Here is an 18,281-nt window from a genome sequence, read left to right on the forward strand (position 1 = left end):
TTGTAGAGTTAGAAAAAAATATTTAGCATCAAAAGCATAAAAACAAATCATTTAGTTGAATATGTTCTTTTATATCTACTTTTAGAACAGACTTCATAATTCCATTGCAAATTTTGAAATTGTTTTAGACTATTTGAACTCTAAATGTAAACTTAACTTTGTCTCAGGCCTTGTTTCCTATTCTTGTTTTGGTAATAGACCCCTTTCTAGTATAGATGGGTCCCCACAACCGAGCCAGATAATATCCATAATTACCGTCAGTTTTCAGGGCTGATAAGCCTCTGTTGGCTGTCTCTTCATACTTCACTCTAAAAGCAGGAAAAATTAAGTACAGAGACCTCCGGGCAAGTAATCAATTGGCATGTGAGACAGCTCAACCTTGCCTTTATGTTCTTTCCTGATGGTTAAGAACTATGAAGAGTGACAAAGAGATTAGTACGCAAACTCCGTCAAGGGATGCATGCTATGAGGAAAATGTGTTCTGTAAGAAACAGATTTTTAATCTTTAGATTCCAAGTAGGTAACTTAAAAGAATTTGGAGAAAATTATTAACTTGAAAATGGCATATAATTTTTAAAAGGAAAAGAAAAAAATTTTGAAGACATTCCTTTATCTTTAGATGAACCAGTTATTAACAGTAATAGTATTTTGCATAGGCGTGTGAGTATTTATGTCTTTCTTCTTAGCTTATTCTAAGAGGCAGTACTTCTGGTTTTCATTTTGGTTTATTTACCTTCACCTCTACTGCTACAGGTATTCTATTATCATTGTTCATGAAGAGCCATTGTGGAAATCCAAGGTATATTAAGTACTTTAAAACCAATTAGCTTCTTAGAAAATGAAGGCAAGCAGTGATGACAAAACCATATTGACCTCATTCTCTTTATCTGTCAAGCCAAATTTTCTTTTCTTTACTAAGATGATTGTCACTGTTATTAAATAAAACTTTGAAAAGAAAAATATTTTAAGTAACCAGATTTTTTTTCCTTGTTAAAACTACTTTCCTTCCTAACAGTCATCAAAGAACACTCTGCTGCAAATAAACAATAATCTGTGTGTGTTATATACTTTTCATTCTTTATTATGAAGCAACTATTTTTAAGGGATTCTAAGATTTTTATCATCTTAGTCTTTATTAAAATTGCTTTTTTTCTTACGCTTTTCATATAGTCTGTGACATCCTGTAATGCAAATGTTACTTTGTCTAACCTTTTAACTTAAAAACCAGTGGTGGTGTTTAATTATTTATACATTTTAAAACCTTCTCTGTAAAGATATAAGACCATGTTTTTAAAAAAATTAGTGATTTGACATCTTATTTGAATTATTTTCATTTCTAAATTTCTTTTAATCATTGAAAAGTTTTAAAATTCAACTCTTCTGAACTAATGTCTTAAACATTTTCAAGACAGTTTTATGAGTGGACTTAATCTTGCTTTACTCTAATTGAAGTAGTGTTGAGTTTGCAATAGGGAGAATAAGAGATGTTTTCTTCTTACTAATGTCCATTTAATACATAAACACTTTTTTTGTGTTTTGTTGTTTTGGTTTTTTTTTTACAGATTCCCTTCAAGCTCAGCTTATCAACATGGGTGTTATTCCTACCTTAGTTAAATTACTGGGCATCCACTGCCAAAATGCAGCTCTTACAGAAATGTGTCTTGTTGCATTTGGCAATTTAGCAGAACTTGGTAAGTCCTAGTCATGAGTCAAAAATGTAATTAACTTATTAATGTACTTATAATAAATGTTCCTTTAGAGGTTAACCTGGGAATCTGTTTAGATTATATTAGTTTATTTTTTTGAAGCATTGTACATGCATTGTTTCAATGTTAAAAAGTGTAGATCCAATTACATCTTAGGATTGTATTGTTTATAATTGGAGCTAGTTTGCTTTCCTAATTGTTTTATGTATTAAGGTTTAAAGTTTATACTTGTATACTATTTAATGGAATTGAAAATTTTAAATGATCTCCACTTGACTTTAGTATTCTTTAAATTTTATTTATTTATTTATTTATTTATTTTTGGCTGTGCTGGGTCTTCGGTTCGTGCGAGGGCTTTCTCTAGTTGCGGCAAGTGGGGGCCACTCTTCATCGCGGTGCGGGGACCGCTCTTCATCGCGGTGCGGGGACCGCTCTTCATCGCGGTGCGCGGGCCTTTCACTATCGCGGCCCCTCCCGTTGCGGGGCACAGGCTCCAGACGCGCAGGCTCAGCAGCTGTGGCTCACGGGCCCAGCTGCTCCGTGGCATGTGGGATCTTCCCAGACCAGGGCTCGAACCCGTGTCTCCTGCATTAGCAGGCAGATTCTCAACCACTGCGCCACCAGGGAAGCCCGACTTTAGTATTCTTAACGTGAGGGATGGTCTTAAAGTCAAGTATTGTATTTCCAGGGCAAAAATAAGGACCTCATAATTTATTACGTTTTGTATAAACTCTTTGCTTATCAGGTGAAAAGGAATCTAGCAGACTAAGGTTCTTCCCTCTCTTTTTACAAAATCCAAAAAAATAATAGAGAACTTTTTCATAAGAATATGTTTGTAACAGGATTTGAAAAAAATATGAGAAATCCTTGAAAATCAGATGGCGGGCAGAAACAGACCAGGGCTGGCAACACAGCCCAGCCCTAACAGAGGGAGGACTGATGACCCCAGCATGCCCATCTCTTTTCCCTGTTTTATTTTTCTCTATATCATGTATGTTACCCTTTCTTCTTTTCTCTCCTCCCTCCCCATAATTCTTGATAGAAAGTTACAACTCCTGGTCTAAATCTACCCCACAACCATGTTCATAATAAATTGTTCATCATGGGGACAGTGAAACCAAATGATGTTTCATCATAGCTAAAATAATAGCTACATCAAACGAGTAAATCAATTCTATTAATATCCCCATTTTATAAATAAATAAGCAGAAGCACCAGGGCTCTAACCTTGGTTTTTCTAACTGAAAGCTCATCTCCTTGCACACTCATATTAAAATCTTGATTTCAGTACTTTACTTTTGCTTTGACTTCAAGTTAAGGGAATAGGGATTATCTATCAGAGTTAATTTTTAGAAGTCATTTTTATTCAGTGGGTCATCTCCTGGCATTTGTGAATGTTTCTTGTCTTCTCTTCTGCTTTTTTCTTTTTCCTACTGTCTCATTATTTCCATCATTCAAGTAAGGCCAAGAATGAAAGAACATTCATTTACTGTTTTACAAGTTAGTTTCTGTTATTAAAATGGAATGTAGGAGTTTGTGTTTAGTATAGTTTGTAGAAATAAAACAGAAATTATGCTATAATCCCTGATAATGTCATAACCTTTGTAACAGAGACAGACACCACTTAATATGAGTTACCTGTGTTAAGGTGTCAGGATTTGTTTGGGAAATTGTATAGACCACCTCGATTCTGCATACAGGGAGACCTGGGTCTGTATTAAAAGATGGATATGCACCCAATTTAGTTTGGCCCAATTCCATACTCTGGTCCCAGCTGTTACTGCCCTTACCCCATATGGAGAAAGAAAGTATAAACGAGAAATACTTCTTTATTTACTAAGACTTCTATAGTATATATCATGAGTCTGTTATGCCCGTGTAATAGCTAGTTTATACATCAACACTGAAATAAAACATGTATGCCCCAGGATACATGTTTTCTCTTTTCAGTGTGGGCTTTATTGCCCATGAGTTAGCAAATCACCTAGTATTATTTTATTGACACAGGTAAAGATCAAGATCATATCACATTCATATCACACACTTCTGAATATGGCATATCATTAAATGCTAGAGTTACTTTTTGTCAAAATTTCTTAATAAAAATGTTAAATAGCAGAAATTTGTGTGGTTTTGCTCACTAAAGATATAATATAAAGACAAAATATAAAATAATTAAACAACTGCAAACTATTTCATAATTGGGGGCTGAATAGGAATGTGCAGCTCTTTTTATTCTCTTTCAGTCCTAGTTTATGTGCACACATAATTTTTCTATATTCACAATTATAGCATGAATCCAATTTTAAAGTTTGGAAATTTATTTAACATTATAGATTAAGCAGAATGGGATTTTTTCTCCTTTTTATTTGGCTCCACAATCTTTTATAAATAAAATTGTCTGCTTAAAATATTAGTATTTTGGGGGTTAGAGATGTTAGAATGAAAATCTGCACTTACTTTCACTCCCTTCTGGAAACCAACTAAAACTACAACAAAGAGATTCTTTTTTAAATGCAAAACCATCAAGGAAAAGGAAGCGGGGACCAAGTAAAGGGGATAACACAGAAACTTTTTAGAGCCCGGAAAGAAAAGCAAGCAGTAACTCACTTAGCAAAACTTTGAAATCTAAATCCTGAATTGGAAAACCAAGAACTAACCAGTTTGCTCCTTGGAATCTTCAAAAAGTTTAGGATTTGGTGGCATCAAGATTTCTAAACCTTCTTTCCCTTCCCACACTGTGGTAACTAGCCCTTCCCATCTAAGCAGAAGACTGTGTTTAGTCTCTGGAGAGACTAAAAATAGAGGGTTTGTACACTGGGGACATCAGACTAAATGAAGTAAGAGGTACCAGAGTACCATTCTGAACACAGATTAAGTGAAGGTAGGTATGCTGAATTATCCCATTTGTCCTCTAGAACATGGACTGAAAGATACTTATGTTGGAGTTTCTCTACAGAAGAGCCATCTGACCTACAGGGAATCTTCAGTCAACAAGGCCACTCATAGATTGGCATTGACATATATACACTAATATGTATAAAATAGGTAACTAATAAGAACCTGCTGTATAAAAAATAAAATAAATAAATAAAACAAGGCCACTCCTACTCACAGATCCTAATCAGTTTTTAGAGCCCAGTTAATCAGTGGCAGACAGCTAGAGAGGTGAGGACAGCCTCTAAATGGAAGATAAATAAAAAAAGGTAACTTGGAGGAAATAGAAACTCTGCAGGATGGGGGTAGGGGAAACTCGAACACGCTCAGATAAATGAGAAAAATGCTGTAATCACGAAACTAACAGGTTGCTATTTTTAAAGAAAAGGAACAAGTGAAAAAGCTAGAACATTAAAAACAATAGCTAAAATGAAAGGCAATAAAATGTATGGAGACATATTTATAGATATAAAGCAAAAAACAAGGATATGGAAAGTAGAAGCGAAAATACAGATAGAGGATCAGATGAAGAGTTCTAGAAAGAGTTAAATAGGAGGAAATGGCCAAATAACTCAAGTACCACAAAACTAAAGTATATATTTCTCCAGACTGGAAGAATCTGTCAAATGCCTAGCCTAGCAGATGAAAATTAGGCCCCCAGACCATGGCACGTGAGTATGAAGTTTTAGAATAATGGGGACAAAGAGAATACTTTACAGACTTCCAGAGAGAGGGGAAAAAGTTACATTAAAAAGATCGTGAATCAGTAGACATCAGATGTATCAAAACAACACTGGTAACCAGAAGAAAATGGAATATTGCCTTCAAAAATTTGAGGAAAAATTATTTCCAATATAGAATTCTATATGCAAACCATCAGTCAAGTCTGAGGTTACAATAAGGACATTGTCAAACATGAATGTCTCAAAATGGGTATCCTACATCTTTCCTGGAAGCCACTGGAAGATGGATCCCACCAAAACAAGGGATATAAATAATAAGACTACATAGGAATCAGGAAACAAGAGATCCAACAGGAAAATAGGAGTTCCTAGTAGTATGGTGACATGAGAGCCCCAGATGGCCTATTTTCAGAGAGCAACCAGTCCAGATTGGGGAAATTCTTTACGAGATGAAATTGATTGAACACCTAAAGTGAACGAGCTTATTAAGAGAAAACTAGACAACTGAGGGAGAGTTTGGAGTTGAACTAATGTAAGTACATCAAAAACTAAGTAAATGAGAAAAAAAAAATTCCTGGGAAATAAAAGTAATTCCAAGGCAAAGGAAATAGTGTATCATTGAAACACCAATTATTGAAATAACCAAAATTACAGTATAATTACATTAAGAAGATGGAGGGTATTGTGGAGACAAGAAGAAAAGAAAGCTAGTGCTTCATCTTTCATAGTGGGAAGTCAATCAAAACTTAATATAAATACGTTATTTAAAGATTTGGAGGTAAATACCAGTGAATTAGCTAAAAGAGCTTTATGTGCTTATTTCTGAAGAAGAAATGAACAAGGGAGACTCGATTCTGCCGGCGGTGTAAGTATTAGGACTAACTCTTTAAACTCATATATAATTTTGATTAAAAAAAATAAACCCTTAGGAAATAAGCCTTCTTGCTAAAGGTCTGTTAAGGATCCATGGCATTTAATTCAAATATAATGTCCAAATCATAATTCACACTATCTTTTCTCTGTATCCACCTGCAGGATAAGTACAGGTTTTTTTTGTTAATTCCTATGTTAATCATAGTGCATTGTTTCCTTGTGCTGGCAAATGACCTGAATTACTTAGCAGCAGTGATTTGGTTTCAGTTTAATAAGTGGAAGAATAAAATATGGATTGGAAGAAGTGCTAGAACTATTATTTTTTGAAAAGAGTAATAGCATATAACTAGATAAATGATGTCTATCTACTTCACCTGTGATTTTATGTTTCATTTTATTTAAAAAATAGTCTGAAACAGAGGAGTAACCACCAGCATTAAGGAGTTAAATCAAACTAACCTCCTTTTAGGGTAAGGTGGGCTGACATTTGTAAACTATGATTTCTGAGGGTTTAGGTAGCTTATTAGAAAAGACGCTTCACCCATACTCCTTTTTTTGTGGCACTAAAGAATCTTCCTTACAAGTCTTGGAGTGGATCCTCATCATTTTGGCATAGATCTGGTACATGTGCCAAAAGCAGTGTAAGAGTACAGTGAATCAAAACTGTATTAAGCCATATAAAAATTTATGTGTCTCCATTTTCTTTTAAAGTTGAATTTGTAATATTTTTTATTTGATATTGGCAGAGATTTACCAGAGACTAGAGAGCAGAATATCTCTCTTACATTCATTTACTTGTTCTTTCAGTCACACATTCATGCAATCAATAAATTTCTTTTGAACACCTACTCTCTACTGGGCACTATACTGTACACTGTATTTATGGTAGTTAAAATACTATACACCATCCGTGCCCTCAAGGAGCTTATTATAGTTTAGTGGGTGAGATGGAAATTTATTTTTTAAATGAGTTTACAAATAAATAAGCATATAATTTTAAATTATGATAATTGCTAGTATGAGAAAGTAATTGAATGGGGTAAGGAACTAATTTAAATGACAGGCATAGACTCTAGGTGGGAACAGCATTTTCAGACAGTCAAAATTTCAAAATATTTACCTCCTATACACAGTACATAGTAGCTTTCTCAGGAAGCTGCTGGAGGATGCCTCCACCGAAACTAAAAATGTGAAGGTGAAAGGACATAGATAATAGAGTATCTGATACAGGAGGGAGAAGAAAGCATCCATCAAGGTAATGAAAAGAAATTCCAGGATGTCAGCTGTGCCCCACAAACATGGAGAGCAACCAATCTAGGTTGGATTTGGTCAGAATTCTCTGAAAGAAACTTCTAGATAAATTGATAGGATATCTGATGCAGCAAAAGAAACTGAGAAGAGACTTGGAGAGAAATGGAATGGATCCTGGTTGTATTTTGGAGGTAGACTGATAGACCTTGGTTATTCTTTGGATGTACAGTTGAGTGAGAACAAGTGAGCAGTGACCCCCAGGTTTCTGCCTGTATGGCAGATGGGTAAGTGGCATGTTCCTTCACTAAATTATGGAAGTCTGGAGGAAGAACAGATTTCGGGGGAGTATCAAAAGTCCACTTTAGACATGGAGTTTGGATGCTAGAGAGATATTCAAATGGAGACGTCAAATGGCCAGTTAAATAAATAGCCTGGAGTCCAGAAGAGGGCTAGAGATACGATTATATAAGCATCAACATATAGGTGCTATTTTATGCTATGGAAGAGGTTAGATTGCCTCGGGTGAGAGTAAGCCTCAAAAAGGTGAGAAGGCAAAGGATCAAGTCCCAAGGAACCATAATAGAATTTATAGAGGTCTGGTGGAGAAGGAGGCGCAAGCGAAGGACACTGCAGAATGTAGAGGTGGGCCAAAACTAGTTTGAGGTGGGTTTAGGAATGCATGTGAGTTGAGGAAGTAAAGACAGTGTATGTAGACAATGCTGTCAAGAAACTTGTTTGTGGAAGTGAACAGATTGGATGGTAGTGAATAAAAGTGTAAAGGGAAGGTGTTTGTTTTTAATATTGCTGTTTTTCTGTGAGAAATATTAAAGCACATTTAAATGGTGATGATGAGGCTCTAGAGTGAGAGGCTGGAGACGGTGAAGAGGCAAGAGGGAATGAGGAATTGGCTTTTAATAGAAAGACATGTCAGGGGCTTCCCTGGTGGCGCAGTGGTTAAGAATCCAACTGCCAATGCAGGGGACACAGGTTCAAGCCCTGGTCCGGGAAGATCCCACATGCCGCGGAGCAACTAAGCCTGTGCGCCACAACTACTGAGCCTGCACTCTAGAGCCTGTGCGCCGCAACTACCGAGCCCATGTGCCACAGCTACTGAAGCCTGCGTGCCTAGAGCCCGTGCTGCACAACAAGAGAAGACACCACAATGAGAAGCCCACGCACCGTAACGAAGAGTAGCCCCCGCTCGCTGCAACTAGAGAAAGCCACACGCAGCAACGAAGACCCAACACAGCCAAAAATAAAATAAATTTAAAAAATAAATAAATTAGAAAGGCATGTCAGGAAGAATGCAAAAGTATACCACTGTATTGGTGTAAAGACAAGTCACCTTTAATTCAGCCATGTAAAATGCAGTCTGTTATGAGTAATTTTTCTTCTTTGACTAAAACCCTTGAAACTATGAATTTATAATAGTAATTTTACTGTTGCTATGATTACCTATATGTAATGCTAGTGAACATTTATTTTATAGCCTTGAATAAAATTGGGCCAGAACATTTTCTTTAAAGACTTAGATGTTTTTCCTCTTCAGGGGCATTTTAAAAAGTGGTTTTGATTGTTCCTGTATTTGAAGAGTGTTTGTACTTATCAGTAATGGTAAAAAATGACCAAATATTGAAGGTAATAGAAAACAATTTCTGGGCTTAATTTTGTTTGCTTACTCTAAATTTTCCTCTTGTTTTTTGCAGAGTCAAGTAAAGAACAGTTTGCCAGTACAAACATTGCTGAAGAGCTGGTAAAACTCTTCAAGAAACAAATAGACCATGATAAGAGGGAAATGGTGTTTGAGGTTCTTGCTCCATTGGCAGAAAACGGTGAGAAAATAAACGCATCTCTTGATTTTTGATCATGTAGGCTTTTTCCATTTTTTTCTAATATTATTTAATTGCCAGCTATTTAACTCAAAATTCTTTTTTTTTTTTATTAATGATGTGATAAGTTTTATTTGGGGTATCTCTAACTTCAGCTACATTATCTACTGCATAACTATATCTACATTGGCCAAAGCTACTTTCCAAGTTTCTTTGATTTTATAATCTTGGCAAAGATGGTTCTGTATCTTACACATTCTTATGCCAATCTGGAAAAGGCAGCCGATAGGCTGAGCTCCACTTATGTACCCTTGCAGGGCAAAAAGGTCATAAAAGTTGGAGTACCAGGCCTACCAACAGTGTGAACACTGGTAAACTATTCCTGTCTTTGAGCAAAAAATCTTAAGGGATACACTCTAGGAATAAGAGGGAACCAGAGTAAGCAAACCATCCCATATAAATAATTTTTCAAATACAGTGTCTAGCACACAATCAAAGAGGACCAGACACATGAGGAGACAAGACATTGTAAGCAAGAATCAGCACAAAGAACAGGCAACAGCAGCAAATCTCCAGATACTGGAATTGTTAGACATTGACTCAAAACAGGTATGCTTATTATGTTCAGAGAGTTAAAAGCAAGCTTAAAAATTTTAGAAGGAAACTAGAAACTATAAAAAGTGGAATGAATAGCAGATTTGAAAAAGAAGCAATTGGAAATTCCTGAATTGAAAAATACAACCAAAATTAAGAACCTAATAGATGAGTTTAACAGCAGATTAAATATAGTTGAATTAGAGAACCAGTGAACTGGAAGATAGATTGGAAGAAAATCCAGAATGAAATACAGAGAAATAAAAGAACCAATATACATAAGAGAGAATAAGAGGTACAGAGTATAAAGTGAGAAGGTCTCATATACATTTTTTGGAGTCCCAGAAGGAGGGCAGATGGGAGGGCAGAAGTTTGAAGAAATTTTGTCAGAACCCTTACCAGAAATCAAAGTTCAAACCCTTACCAGAACCCTTACCAGAAATCAAATCAAACCCTTACCAGAAATTATGAAAGATATCAAAGATTCAAGAAGCCCAATGAATTTAAAACATGATAAAAAGAAATACACATTTCGATACATCATATTGAAATTGCAAAAAAAAAAAAAATGACAAAAATTTTAAAAGTAGCCAGGAAGAAAATAGATTAAAAGAGGCAAAAGTTTTACAGCTAACTTCTCGACAGTAGCAATGAAAGCCAGATGACAAACATCTTCTGTGTGCCGAAAGAAAATAAATTCAATCTAAAATTCTAAACCCAGTGAAAATACCCATCAAAACTGAAAGCAAAATGAAGATATTTTCAGGTTAGAAACTGTGAAAGTTCACCACCAATATACCCTTACTAAAGGAAATTATAAAGGATGTTTGTTAGAAGAAAGGAAAATGATTCCAAAAAAAAAAAGGAAACTGACTCCAGAAGGAAGGTTACAGGTGCAAGGGAGGAGAAGGAAGCGAAAAAAACCAGTAAATATGTATGTAAACTCATGAACGTTGAATATATAAAATAATAAAAATAATTCACTGTGAAGTTTAAAATGTATATGTGTATAATCTAAAATACACCACAGAATGAGTGTATAAATCTGGAGGGAGGTAAAAGTAGTTAAAGAGTCCCAAGACCCTTGTACTACATGGAAGAAAGTACTATTAGATTCTGGTGAATAAATGATTTCAAATTGTAAGGTGAACTAAAATAATTCTTAAAACCAGTGGGTAACTACCAAACTAATGGAAGGATTTATGGAAAGATTTTTTTTGTTTTAATACCCCATCAATCCTAATTAACAGAAGAGCAGAGAGAAAAGGGAAAATGGAATGGAGTAAAAATAGGGCAGAAAAAATATGCTAGATTTATGACACAGTATTTCATTAATTACATTAAATGTATGTGGCCTGAATGCTTTAGTTAAAAGACCAATCATTACTGAATTTTAAAAAAACAGCTTTTTTTTTAAACAAGCAATGCTTCTTAAGTATGAGGAGATTTAAAAGATTGAGATTAAAAAGATTGAAAAAAATATACCATTCAAACCTAAAAAAGGCTGAGGTAGTCATATTAATATCAGATAAAATAGACTTTAATATTAAAAGACTTGGCAGAGATAAAGAAGGTGACTTTATCATGAAAAAAGGTCCAATTCTTGGAAGCTATAAAAATGTACATTATCTCAAAAGATATGAAACAAAAATATTCAGAACTATGAGGCGCCCTAAATACCCACAAAAGCATTATAGAACAAACAGATTAAAAAATAGGAATATAGAAAATGTGGGCAACATGATTAAGAAAATTGATTTAATGGACATATTTTGGAACACTGCACCCTGCTTCAGAGCCCTTTCTTTTCAAGTACATATGAAACATTTAAAACATGTATACTTATGGAAAAAATATCAAAGGAATGCAATCTTAGAGTATGTTCTCTGATCTAAGTGAATTACAATAGTAACTAATAATAAAAAGATAACTAGGAAATCCCCATTTGTTTAGATATTGAGAAATACACTTCAGATACCTCAGAGGTCAAAGAAGAATCATGAAGAAAATTAGAACTTTTTTCTAATAATGAAAATGAGAACACTCTCTCAAATCTTGTGTGTTGCAGGTAAAGCCATACTTAGAGGGATTTTTTTTTCACTTTAAATGAATATATAATAGAAAAGGTAAAAAGCTAACATCAGTGAGCTCAGTATTAATCTCAGGAATTGAGAGAGGGAAAACATAAATGAAACCCAAAGAAATTGCAATAGAAGGAAGGAAATACAGGAACTGAAATTAATAAAATAGAATATATGTAATACAATATAAGCATATACTTGCCAACGTTGAGTCTGAAAAGACATCATAAAACTGGTAAATCCCTAGTAGGATTAATCAGGAAAAAAAGAGAGAGAAAGCACAAATAACCAAAATCAAGAAAACAGAGATCTCACTACAGATCTTACAGATATTCAGAGAATGTTATGAAAATTTGATGCCAATACATTTTCAAGTATGGGTGATCTAGAATAGAAAAGCTGAGTAATCTTATCTTAAATTTTTTCCAGACTAGGAAAAGCAGATATACTCACCAATATATTTTGTGAAGCTAATAAAATACCAACAAAGACAATACAAGAATAAAAATTAAAGGCCAGTCTCACCATGAACATAGATCCAAAATTCCCATAAACTTTTAGCAAACGAAATCCAATAATATATTTAAAAATTAATCATCATACCAAATTGGATTTATTCTGGAAATATAAAGTAGTTTAGTATTCCAAATGCAATCAATATAATTCATCACATTAAAACTTAATAAAGGGGAAAAACATATGATCTTGTCATTCAGAAAAAACATTTTATAAGATTAACCATCCTTCCATGATTTTTAAAAACTCTTTGCAAACCATCACTAGAAGAGAGTGAAAAGAATATATAACCAGAAGCCTATAGATAGCATCATACTGAGTGGTATAACAAAAAGCATTTCCTTTTAAGATTGGGAATAAGAAAGGTCATCCCCATTTTTATTTCTTATTGTATTGTAGGAACTATCCAGTGCTGTAGAGTAAAAAAGAAAGAAAGAAAGAAAAGATATAAGAAAGAAAGAAATAAAACTATCATTATTCATAGATATGATTATGTATATCAAAAATACAAAAGAATATAGATTAATTTTTTAAATTAGAATTTGGTTGGGTGGCCAGGCAAAACAAAGAAAAACATCTAAAAACCCAAAGCATTGTATTTTTACATACCAGCAAAAACAGAAAATACATTTTTAAAAATGCACTGTTTACTATAGTATAAAAAATGAAATATTTAAGGGAATTCCCTGGCGGTCCAGTGGTTAGAACTCTGAGCTTCCACTGCCAGGGACCTGGGTTTGACCCTTAGGGAACTAAGATCCTGCAAGCAGTGCGGCATGGCCAAAAAAAAAAAAGGAATATTTAAAAATGGATTAATAAAAGATGTGTAATCTAAACAAGGTCTCTCTCCTTTTAGCCTTCTTCCTTAGCCCTTCCCCACCACTGTCTTCCTCAGGCACACCATTTACCAGACGATTCGACTTGAATGCATGCAATAGATGTGTCTGTGTATGCTTATGTGAAATTGTATGATATCGTTTCATGAATGTATGTTTATAATTTACACAAGTGACATTTTTCTGTAAGTTTCCTTGTATTCTTAACTTTTGTTGCTCAACAGTATGTTTTAAGAGTTACGCAGGTATGCATAACATTATGTTATATAAGCCTACTTCACTTTAATTATTTATTTTATTTATTCTTAGTTGTCAACAACCCTCGTATCCAGCAAATACTGGATTTCGTTGTTCATTTCTTCTTTGCTAGTTGTTCGAAAAGCAAGTGTTTCATTTGACTGAACTTACAAATGGAGAGATGACCCATAGTCATTATCCCAGACAGCATTCCAATTCTGCAGAAACCAGTACTGACCCAGACAAAGAAATTACTGAAGCCATTGGGTAAAACACATAGATCTGTGTGCCATTTCTTTATGGAGATATCACATTTTGGATTTCTCTTTTTGTGAAATCTAGAGGTTGTTGTTGCAATTTCAAGAAGAGGGTGGGACTGTATGAGACAATGACAGTCTTTTAACAGATACAATTTTGGTGTTATTCTTTTTAAAAACTTTTCCTGTTTAAGCAATAAATGGTTAGAATTGTTACTTTTTAATGTCATCTTGGAAATACCATCAAATGAAATTTGAAAAAAAATAAATAAAAGATGTGTAAGATCTCTGGCAGAGAACTGTGGAAAGTCATCAAGAGAAATTAAAATCTAAATAAGTGCAAAGCTATATCACTTTCATAGATTGGAAACCTCGATTTTGTAATGATCTTATATCTCACCATACTGATCTGAAGACTTACGGCATTCTCATCAAAATCCCAAAGACCAAGAATAGCCAAGATACTGTGAAAGAGACTAAGGTAGCAGAACTGATTTTATTGCATAACAATAATAAAACTTCATTCTGATAAAACTATAGTATTTAAAAGACAATGTGGCATTGATTCAAAGATGGACAAGAAGACCAGTGGAACAGGATAGCCCGCAAACAAATGGATGCATTAGTAGGTGTTTATTTAACTAAGAAAAAAAGGTGTCACTGCAAAACTATATGGAAAGGACAATCTTTTTAATAAACAGCGCTGGGAATGGAAAAAAATACAGTTGGAGACATGCATACAATCCCACTTAATACTATTTTTATTTTTTAAATTTTTTAAAATTTGTATTTATTTTTGGCTGCGTTGGGTCTTCGTTGCTGCGCGTGGGTTTTCTCTAGTTGTAACGAGCGGGGGCTACTCTTGATTTCAGTGTGCAGGCTTCTCATTGTGGTGGCTTCTCTTGTTGTGGAGCATGGACTCTAAGTGCGCAGGCTCAGTAGTTGTGGCTCGTGGGCTCTAGAGCGCAGGCTCAGTAGTTGTGGCGCACGGGCTTAGTTGCTCAGCAGCATGTGGGATCCTCCCGGACCAGGGATTGAACCTGTGTCCCCTGCATTGGCCTGCGGATTCTTAACCACTGCAACACCAGGGAAGTCCCAATACTATTTTTTAAATTTCATTTCAGATAGATTATTGACCTGAATGTAAAAGTTGAAACAAGAAAGTTTATCTTAAAATATGAGATAGGAGAATATCATCACAGCCTTGGAGTACAGAAAGTTTTCTTAAGTCACAAAAAGCTGTAACTATAAAGGAAAAACTGATAAATTTTGTTATTTTAAAAGTAAAAACTTTTATTCCTCAAAGGACACCATTAAGAGTGAAAAGCATGACAGTAGATGAGAATTTATTTACAACACATGTAACCAACAGAGAGCTGATGTGTACAATATATAGAAAAACTCCCTCAAATCGTTAAGAAAAATGTAGAAAACCCAGTGGGAAAGTGTACAAAGTATTTAAGAAGGCAAAAGATAAAATCCAAGTGGCTAATAAACACATGAAAATATGCTCAACTCATTAAAAACCAGGGACTGCAAAATAAAACCACAATAAAATACCACTGTATACTCACCGGAAAGTGATAATACCAAGTGTCGATGAAGGTGTGGAACAGTGGAAACTCATTAAGTGCTGATGGGAGTGTAAATTGGTACAATTTGGAAGACAGTATCTACTGAGTTGGAGATATGCCTTCCCTGTGAGCCAACAATTCCACTGTTAGGTGTATACCCAGAAATGGGTACATGTGCACCAGGAGCCATTACAAGAATGTTCGTAACAGCATTATTTATAATAATGAATAATTGGAAACAACTCATATCCATTAGCAGTAGAATAAATAAATTATGGTATATCCATATTATGGAAAAATACACAGTTATGAAAGAATGAAGACAGCTATAACCAACAGTGTAGATGAATCTTATAAACATATTAAAAGGAAAAAGCCAACACTGAAAAATACATATTTTAAGATTCCATTTATATGAAGTTAAAATTAACTATAGCTAAAATTAACTATAGTTTTTAGGAATGATTATTTGGTGAAACTATAAAAGTATGGATGTGATTACCTTAAAAAGGGTGGTGATTTGAAAGGGAGGGATATGTGATAGGAAAAAGTAAAGCACAGAGGGGCTTCCAGGGTTGTTGGCAATGAATTTCTTGATCTAGGTGATAGTTACACAGTTATTTACTTAGTAATAATAATTGATTAAGAGTAACGTATATTTTATGCACTCTGCTGCATTTGTGGAAGTTTTTTCACCACTTAGAAAAGATTTTCAAATACACGTTTATACAGATTCACATACAGATATACATGTACATATATATGATACATGTATGTACATATATGTACGTATATATGCAAACGGTGGTGATAAAGATAGATGTACTTGGGCAGAATGGTATTGATCAATGTGTGCTGGGCTGTCTGCTTTGGCAGAATACCTCATTAATCCTTTTTAGTAAGGCAATTTAAGCCTCCCACATATATATGTGATTACAGTTAAACTGTGAGAGGAAAGATCTGTAAACTTTAATCCTGACACATTTTAAATCTTCTGAATGCCTTAGATCTTATTCTTTAGGAAGAAATTTATTTTTCCTCTCATTTGGTGGTTTGGCCAAATAGGAAATTTTCATTGTGACCTTCAGTCAATTTTATGCCAGAGAATGACCTGTACCCTTCCTTGCAATATTTCAAAATAACAGTGTTTTTATCTCTTATTTGTTTTGTCCTCCACTATCTTCACTTGTGTTTTATAACTGTGCGGTGGATTGAATGATACTTTTGAAAACTTGTTTCTGGACTAGCCTTAGCATATCGTCCTTGGTTTTCCTTGTATGCAAAGGAGAATGATTCCAACATTTAAACTGGGATTTGTATAATTCAAGGTTTTTTGTATTTTTAAGGCTTTTTCATTGTGGCTTTCAATTCTAGTCGCCACACATTTCTACTTCTGTCATTCTGTAACCAAGGAAACGCCCTACTTTCAGCATGGCACAGTGCAAGTATACCTTTTAAAAAAATATTACAGGTTGAATATTCTGTGTATTCTGAAATAATATGCTAAAGAATATCAGCGATCCTAGTGATAGTAAGAAGCCAAATTTTTACACATTAAAATTGTCTGAAAGAAAAAGTCTTAAGTATGAAAACAGTCTTTGTTTCTTCCAAATAAAAAGCTTGAACTGCCATTGCTGTAGATACGTGCATACACAGCTTAGGGAAACTGAAGACTAAAATAAAATCCAACTAGAAAATAAAATTTAAATTAAAAAATTTATGTGTAGCAAATGTATTTCTGAGGTCAGTTGATCAGCATTTATCTTAAGCAGTATCAAATATACCCAAAATATTTAAGTAGGCCAATTTAGGTTAAAACACAAAGATGAATGAGGTCTATTGGGGGAGACAGATATGGATGCAAATATAAAATCTTCAATGAAGTAAGTTCTATAATGAAAGAATATTTAAGATATTAGTGGTGCAAACAATATCGATTTGATAGGTGCACAGAGTTTGCTGTGAAGATAATTTTTTTAAATATAATTGGTATGTAAATTCTGTCTCTAAAATTCCTTAGTTTGTTAGTTATCCATCAGAAAACTTGAAAGTTATTTGTTTCTTTCAACTTTTATTGTGAAAATTTAAAAACCTATTGAGGGGCTTCCCTGGTGGTGCAGTGGTTAAGAATCCGCCTGCCAATGCAGGGGACACGGGTTCAAGCCCTGGTCCGGGAAGATCCCACATGCTGTGGAGCATCTAAGCCCGTGCGCCACAACTACTGAGCCTGCGCTCTAGAGCCCACGAGCCACAACTACTGAGCCCACGTGCCACAACTACTGAAGCCCACATGCCTAGAACCCATGCTCCACGGCAAGAGAAGCCACCGCAATGAGAAGCCCGCGCACCACAACGAAGAGTGGCCCCCGCTCACCACAACTAGGGAAAGCCTGCACGCAGCAAGGAAGACCCAACGCAGCCAAAGATAAATAAATTAATTAATTAATTTTAAAAAAAAACCTATTCCGATGTAGAGAGATTGTAGTATAATGAACCACCATGTACCCATCACCCAAGAAAGCTTCAAATTAATGAAAACCTGAAGCCCTTTTTAAAAACATGACTTTTCAAGTTCAGAAAGTTACAAATTAATTAACTGCCCTAGAAAAATAACATCTGTACAAATATGAATCCAAATGTACATACTTGTGATATACTTTGAAATTTACTAGTACCTCTTTTTAATATCTTTGTATTCAAACTCCATTAGTGAATGTGTTTTAACTTTATCTAATAGTTATGTGTGTTTTATTTTAAACAGTGTGCAATATTTTATAGTATTGCCTTTTAAATGTGAGCATAATATCTAGAATAACAGTAGAATGATATTACTTACCTTCAGAGCTGAGAATCAATTTGTTTAGTTGCTGCCAGACATTGTGAAAAGTGACATCATATCAAATAGAA

At 34.5% G+C, this 18,281-nt stretch overlaps 1 protein-coding gene across 4 annotated transcripts in view; it reads left to right on the forward strand.

Moving 5' to 3' along the window:
• RAP1GDS1 (Rap1 GTPase-GDP dissociation stimulator 1) overlaps window positions 1-18,281 on the forward strand; it is a 170,579-nt gene that overhangs the window by 119,910 nt on the left and 32,388 nt on the right. For all 4 annotated transcript variants that reach the window (XM_007184071.2, XM_007184070.2, XM_007184069.2 and 1 more), the window contains 2 exons: window positions 1,563-1,691; window positions 9,157-9,282. In XM_007184071.2, coding sequence (XP_007184133.1) covers window positions 1,563-1,691; window positions 9,157-9,282 — 255 coding nt within the window. The remainder of the gene's footprint in view (window positions 1-1,562; window positions 1,692-9,156; window positions 9,283-18,281) is intronic.

The sequence above is a fragment of the Balaenoptera acutorostrata genome, chromosome 5 (genome assembly GCF_949987535.1).
Source record: "Balaenoptera acutorostrata chromosome 5, mBalAcu1.1, whole genome shotgun sequence".
Classification (NCBI taxonomy): Eukaryota; Metazoa; Chordata; class Mammalia; order Artiodactyla; family Balaenopteridae; genus Balaenoptera; species Balaenoptera acutorostrata.